At 37.8% G+C, this 7793-nt stretch overlaps 1 protein-coding gene across 2 annotated transcripts in view; it reads right to left on the bottom strand.

Moving 5' to 3' along the window:
* Positions 1-1989: 1989 nt before the first annotated feature.
* FAM20A (FAM20A golgi associated secretory pathway pseudokinase) overlaps positions 1990-7793 on the bottom strand; it is a 76275-nt gene continuing 70471 nt past the window's right edge. For both annotated transcript variants that reach the window (XM_070740318.1, XM_070740319.1), the window contains exon 11: positions 1990-2573. In XM_070740318.1, the coding sequence (XP_070596419.1) occupies positions 2312-2573 (262 nt within the window). In that variant the 3' untranslated portion in view covers positions 1990-2311. The remainder of the gene's footprint in view (positions 2574-7793) is intronic.

The raw sequence follows: 7793 nt of genomic DNA, 5'->3' as shown, positions 1-7793 counted from the left end.
CTTTAAGTTTTAAAATTGAACTGAGCTGACAAATAAATGAATCCTCTGATGCTTTGGCATCAACCAGCGCAAGGAAACATGATTTTCATAAATATAAAAACAGTTTGTAAGATTACTTGATAAGAAACAATGTTATTAAGGTGTTTAATATCATAGGAGATTATTATTCCTTTCCATAATCAAGTATCTAGTGTTTGATTATGGCTAACAAATTCACCCTGGATTTTTCCTTTTATATACTCATGAGTGATGAAGTACACCAAGCTAGTATTTAAACTTTCTGTATTGAGAGAAACCCACTCCTGAACCTCTCATAATTGTTGTTAGCATTAAAAACATGCAAAAGTGCAAAAAGAAAATAGAGCAACGGAGATAGTGACTACTTTATGGAAAGGGATGAGTTTTTACTGCCTGAGATTCAAAGTGACTATGCTGATGCATTCCTGTAATTCCATGGGCCTTGGAACCAGACAATTTATTTGAAGAATGTTTTAAATCTTCATATCTGGAAACTATCAGAATAATACGGTAGTAAAAACAAAGGTGCTGGAATTTCAGAAAGTTGCCAGATCAGGAACATTTGGAAGATCGTGTGAAATTCCCAACATCGGATGGTAGATGACACTAGATTTTTGTCACTTTTTGGAGTTCCATCTTCATACCTCCTATGCTGAATGACTTTGCTAAAAGCCTAATGGCAATCCTTGGGGATGGGGATGGGGGAAGCTCCTCACAGAGACGCATATAGGCTGCATCCGTGCTGTTAAACTCATGTTCAATGCAAGAAATCTTCCATAGAGATTGTTTTAAGATGTGAAACAAAAAATGTTTTGAATTGCTAGGGGTGACTCATGGAATTGTCAATATTCCTTGGTATACTAAACCTTGTTTTGAAGGGCTACTGGATAAACTCAAGTTTATTTGAAAAGGTATGGGTATGGGTATGGTTTTGATGACCAAACTTTTTTAAAAAATCTATATTTTAATGATCTTGCATAAATTTACCAGGGAAAGAAACAGTTGATATCTGATTTCCTCAAACATCTTGGTTGCATTATTGGCATTGTACCCAATTTTAATGAGATGTAGAGCAGAAGAGCTGCCAGCCTTAGTGTTTCCCTTACCAGTACCAGAACGGGAATAAAAAAAACCACCAAATTCGATACCCAGTCAGTTGAACCATGCTTACAAAGTGTTAAAGGGTGATTATTGCCAAAAAAGAGAGTGGAGTCTGAAAGTGGATGAAAAGTGTATGCATTTGGCTGGCATCCTGAAAAAGAGCATCATGGTGCAAAATCTTTTTTTCCATATGTGTTCCCTAGTGCTTTTAGAGTTGGTGTAGATTACCTTGGTACATTTCCTTCTGCTCACTGTCATTTCCTCACTGATCGCTACAGCCCATATTCTCTTTGCTACTCTTTACATCACACATTGCACTGAAGGGATGTGTGTGTGTGTGAGAGAGAGTTCAACTTCCACTCTGATGATGATGTTTGCTTGAAAAAGCATTGCTACAGCTAGCTAGTGATGAGACATCAATCAAGATGCTAGTCTTATTTTTCATTATTCCAAAGTGAATGGTTGGAAAGATTTCAAAGGCAATTGCTATAATGTGAAATTGCAGCTTATATGCATTGCTTTGATATCAAGGACATCTGGAATCATCTGAAGGCACTCACAATGCAACCCCAAATTGATGGAACTTTTACACAAAAGAAAGAGCAATTTTCCCTTCCTTGGCAACCTTGTGGGATTTTATGCCTTAAAGTATCTTTTCTTTCTTTCTATTGTGGAGTTGTCTAAACTAGGTTAGAGTCAGAATGTCTGCCACATCAGCACATTTTCACGACTTGCTTTGGCCAAGGGCTGCTTCTACATTTCTATTACAGTTTCTACTACAGTTCTCCATCAACTAAACATCCCTGAGGAGGTACAGGCCCACCTGATTAATATTGTCTTAAATCTCAATGCGGATGCATTCCAGAAAAGTTTCTTTAGTGCCGCTCCCTTTCTTTATTCAACCCACCAATGAAATCTAGCCATGATGAGCCCAGGCAAATCCTGAGAAGGACATTGTTTGGTAGTTACAAAAGATGGTGTATCTTCAACTTCTTGGAGAAGAGACAGGAAGGTTGTGTAACTGTGATGTGCATGTGATTCCCAGCTATAAATCTGAGGCCAAAGCTGCAGGTTTCAACCACCCAGTGGTTTCCTGATTCTGCGGTGATTGCCTTCCTCCCACTTCTTAATGTCCAGATGAAGGAAGCACAATCATTTCAAGTTCAGGTTCTAGTCCCCCCCGCCTTTGACTCTAGCTTGGCTGCGTCACTCTGTCAAAAGACATAGGCTCCAAAGGCTTTGTGTCAGCTACAACCGTGTCTTTTCCAAAGGCCTCTATGCATTTTTCCACAGTTTTCAGGATAATCTGTAACCTCCTGTCCAATGCCAGGAGATGGCCTTCAGTCAACACGGGGGCCAGGCGGTCTTGAAGAAGGGACTCCCTCATGATGTCACTCAGCTTGTAGTCTGACTTTGCTAAAAGCTGCAGCCGTAACAAGGTGATCTTCTTTATCCTAAAGGAAAGGAAAGATAGTTTTGAGTCAATCTGTTTACAAAAAAAACAAAAACACCCTGTCAGGCCGAAGCCATATTTTATTGATGCCTCTGGTCTGCCACGCTTTAGAATGGTTCTTGCTGTGGGAACCTGGGAGGGACTGTTGTATGAGTGCTGTAGAACTGTAGCCATAACACATTCCTTCTAGATTCTCAAGGTCATCCTTTGTTCAGAACCTGGCCGGAAGTTGATGGGAGTAACAGGACACGCTGGCAGAAAATGAATGGTCCATGTGATGGACTTGTAGGTGGAGATGCAAGGGAATGGACTTTAAACTGGATGGAGGAACCCTCGGAGCTTTAAATTCAGGTTTCTCACAGATGTGTCCACATGGCTCTGGTTCCCTAGATATGCCCATGTTACACCAACACTCTGCATTGGTTGCCGATCAGTTTCCGGTCACAATTCAAAGTGTTGGTTATGATCTATAAAGCCCTTCATGGCATCGGACCAGAATATCTCTGGGATCGCCTTCTGCCGCACGAATCCCAGCGACCAGTTAGGTCCCACAGAGTTGGCCTTCTCTGGGTTCCCTCGACTAAACAATGTCTGGCGGGACCCAGGGGAAGAGCCTTCTCTGTGGCGGCCCCGACCCTCTGGAATCAACTCCCCCCGGAGATTAGGACTGCCCCCACCCTCCTTGCCGTTTGCAAACTCCTCAAAACCCACCTCTGCTGTCAGGCATGGGGAAATTGATTCCTCTGGGCCGTTTCCACTTTATGTATGGTCTGCATGAGATGTATGATTATTTTTATGTTAAGGGTTTTAAACTTTTTAAAATATTGGATTTGTACTGTTTTTTCTTGTTGTGAGCCGCTCCGAGTCCTCGGAGAGAGGCGGCATACAAATCTAAATAATAATAATAATAATAATAATAATAATAATAATAATAATAATAATAATAATAGGGAATTTTGAGGAATATTTTGCCTATTTGGACCCCGGACACCTCCATCAAAATCTAAGTATTCTTATTCATGTTTGAAACCTCAAAGTGTCCAGTTTATAGCTGAACGGAGCACTTGACAAACAAAAACTATTGCAAGTTCCTAACCCGTGCTACTTAACAGAAGCCCTGAGGGTTTTTTCTGGAAAGGCCAAACCTAAAGAAGCCCAGTCCTCTATCTTGATTATGGAAGCAAGGAGTTACTCGTTATTTTTCTTGGTTTTTATTCTAGTAATAATAAAAAGGTCTGTTCTATGTTTGACACTCCGCCCATTCCCTATCAGCCTTTTTTCATATTTCCCCCTTTTAACAAATTTGAAAAATAAAATAAATGACGACACAATGGAAAAAGCAAATTGAGAAAGAACACAGTGGATGGAAAGTAAAGCATTAGTAAATAAATAGAATTTCAAAAATCAGTGCAAAACTCAAAACATCAACATCAACACTTGATTTATATTATTTATATTAATATCCCCACTATTTGTCATTATCTGAAATAATTGCACTTGATCTTATAAAAAAGTAAAAGAATCACAAGATATAAATATAAATACCCTGTTTTCCCCAAAATAAGACATCCTGTGATAATAAGCCCAAACATTTCAGAGTCTTATTTTCTGGGAAACATTTGTTTCTGGGAAACATTTGAGTAATTTGTTATTCTACTGAAAGACAAATTGGATCTATTTGAATTAGACTGAACTTTTAAGACACTTCAATGTTGAAAAGAATAAAAGACCGGGATCATAAAGGTACAAATTGAGATACCAAAAAAGGCTGTGGAAGCAGACATCTGTTAACAGCTGGATTTTGTATTACTAATGAATTCTTGATATTGATGACATGGCAATAAGTAATTATGAAGAATTGGTGGTATTTTTAAAAGACCTTCATGAGGAAATAAAAGACACAAAAGATGCCTTATGGGATTTAAAAAGAGACTTTTTTGAACTGAGAACTGGAAAGGAAAGAGAAAAAGAGCCAAAGGACAACAATGACTGTAAGGACAAACTAGAGCTTCATATCATCTGTAATAATGAAAACAAAGAACAAGAAGATAAAGAAGAAAAGATGAACTTAGAAAAGAATGAATGCTTTGATGAAAAAAAGAAAAAGGACAGTGTAAATGAACAAATCGATGACTATATTGCAATCCATGATTATTTTACTGGGTTTTACAGTAAGCAAAAGGAGGGGAGAAAATATTGGCATTGAATGAAACAATTTTAAAAAGAAGCGGGTAACATTGAGGAAAGAGGGAGAATTGAAGGTAGAATTGGGCAAGTATACTTTTTAAAAAGGAAGGAAAAAGCTTGGGGGAAAAAGAAGATAGTAAAGTTAAAAACCCAAAAAGAAGAAAAAAAAGGGGGGGGGAGAGTTAAGAAAAATGGGATGGAAACATGAAAATGGAAGATTTAAAAAAGAATTGGTTGGGTTTTTCCCCTTTTTTCCCTTTCTCTTTTTTTCACTTGTTATTTTCTAACATTATTATGGTATATGAATAGTGATTAAGATTCAATTAAAAGAGTAATGAGTTGAAGGATTGGCTATACTAAATGAAGTTTAAAATTAACTGATGGAAGAAAGTATAATTTTTTAGCTACTATTGTTGTATATGTTGGTAATAATGAGAATGATTCATAACTTGACATAATTAAATCAAATTAGCGAATTGATAATAAAATGTTCGCATATGAAGAGTTCAAATATAAAGTTTTCCTGACAAAGGATTTGAATAATTTATAAATGTAAATAAACCACAATGTAAGAAATATGATGATATTGATGTTACTGATGTGACCACAAGATAAATTCAAACTTACATTTTGATTTTTTTATTGGGCATATAGAAATGGTTGGGGGGAAAATAAAATATGACTTAAGATATTAAAGAAGGAGAGAAAGCAATAAGGCCTAAAACTAAGAAGCACAAGAAACAACAATTAGCTGTATAACCTAGCTGTAACAACCAATCTGGAACAAAATTAAATTGGTTGGTGGTAACTAGGCATAAGGAGGTAGCAAGAGTTAAAATACATGTACTGAAAGTCAAAATTTAAATATATTAGATAGGAAATTTTGAAAAAAGAGGGATGATTAAGATGGGTAAGATTTAGAGAAGCATCGTAATCTGTTATGTAATGGTAATAGAACTATCAACTTGGGGAAGAATTTAGAGGGTGGATGGGAAGTAGGAAGGAAAGAAAGAAAGAAAGAAAGAAAGAAAGAAAGAAAGAAAGAAAGAAAGGGGAGAGAGTAGGGAAAGAGTAGGAGAAAGAAGGAGGAAGGAGAAGGGAATGGTAGTAGAAGAATGGAGAAGGAGTAAGAAAGTAGGTAGTTGAGATGGAATAGTTGCCTTAGAGGGAAATGGAGAGAAGAAAGATGGATACAAATGAAATAATATAAAGCAAACTTGGAATGTGATCTAGTTTATTATATTTGAAAAATGATATTTGTATATTAAGATATATTGAAGGTACATGAAGTTGTATGTTAAAAGTGAAGAAAAATTAAAAAAGCTTTATTGAAAAAAAGAAATTGGTAGCAGTGGTATAAATAACACTACACAGTCAGAATAGAAGTTTGAATAAATTGAAGCAAAATCACTTTCCTACCTATTACCTGTCACACAGCAAGGGAAACCCACAATACTTGCACCACAGTTTTTAAAGGGAAAATTGGCTATAATGACAATAACCATTAGCAGTTTTAATGTTGATAAAGGATTCAAGGGAATCACCCTATCATCCTTTTATAATACAGTGGTACCTCATCTTACGAACATAATTTGTTCCGTGACGAGGTTCATAAGCAGAAAGGTTCGTAAGATGAAACAATGTTTCCCATAGGAATAAATGTAAAAGCAAATAATGCGTGCAAATCCTTCAGGAAAACCCCAAACTTTAGAAGGGAAGCGAATGGAGGGCAGGGAGGAGCAGCGAAAGGGGGCAGGTGGAGGAAGCAAGGCTAGCGGGGTGCTTGCGAAAGGGTGCATGGGAAGGAAGAATGGCAAGGGGGGCGCCCCTCCCTTTTCTTTCTTCAAACACACCCTTTCATTGCCTCTGCAAGTACTCCGTTTTCCTTGCTTTCTTCACACAAACCCTGGCAACAGACGTCTGGAGGCGGGGCATCCCAGCAGCGGCGGCTTGAGTTCGTAAGGTGAAAATAGTTCGGAAGAAGAGGCAAAAAAATCTTAAAAACCGGATTCGTATCTCGAAAAGTTCCTTAGAAGAGGCGTTCGTAAGACAAGATACCACTGTACTTTACTGAATTAGGAACCCAGCTGCTGTGGCCTAGAGGTGGAGCTCTTGCCTCATAATCAGGAGATTGTGAATTCAATCCTAGGTAGAGGCAGGGTCTCCTGCTTAGGCAGGGGTTGGGCTAGATGACCTGCAAGGCCCCTTCCAACTCTTAATCTGTTAAAGGAAAAGATTTTGGCAAAGAAAATGTGATCCTTCTGCGGTAGGAGGGGGCAAAAGCCAATTTAGAGCATGCGAACTTGAAGGACATTTTAAAGATTTAGTGGCAGCTCTATAATTATAAACCAGATGGATTGGCAAGGTGTGAGTAATGAACAACTCTTGAAACCAGACCTGGAGGCTCTATATATCTATATGGCTTCAAATGATGCTTTCGGCATTGGCTTCCATAAAAATTTACAGGGGATATAGTGGAAATTGGTTAGCTATGCTGGAGAAAAAAACCCAGAGGATGAATAACTTTTTGCCCAACCTCTTGAAGGTTTAGCTGTTGATTTATATGAATTAATAAAAGAATAATCTGGAGAGGACACAAGGACTACAATTCATGAGTAAATTCTATGCCCCAAAATGACTGCAGGGGGACACAAAAGAAATGGATGAAGTTTTGGTTTGTTGTAGAAGCCAATAAAGTCTTAATGCTCTTGACAGGGATCAAAATGAATGTCTCGCTTTCCTTGTGCTTTGATGAATAGCAGATCTGAAAGACAAGGGGAGTATATCCAGCAAGGCAATGAAGTCTTGGTGATTGCACACAGCTTAGAATTCGTTGTACTCTGAGTTGGAGATAATTTAGAAAATTATTTATCTATTTATTGATTATATTTGCCTCCCATCTTGTAGCAAATGACTCTGGGCTATAATGACTGCAAAATAGTTGTGTTAAAGATGTTACATGTTTAGAAATCAACTGAACACCAACCCCCCCAACACACACACAGTTGTCAACAAATGCAGCATTGTCCAAAGT

Source organism: Erythrolamprus reginae, chromosome 2 (assembly GCF_031021105.1).
Source record: "Erythrolamprus reginae isolate rEryReg1 chromosome 2, rEryReg1.hap1, whole genome shotgun sequence".
Classification (NCBI taxonomy): Eukaryota; Metazoa; Chordata; class Lepidosauria; order Squamata; family Dipsadidae; genus Erythrolamprus; species Erythrolamprus reginae.
The sequence above is the reverse complement of the archived record's forward strand: the minus strand, read 5'-3'. Positions and strand labels throughout refer to the sequence as shown.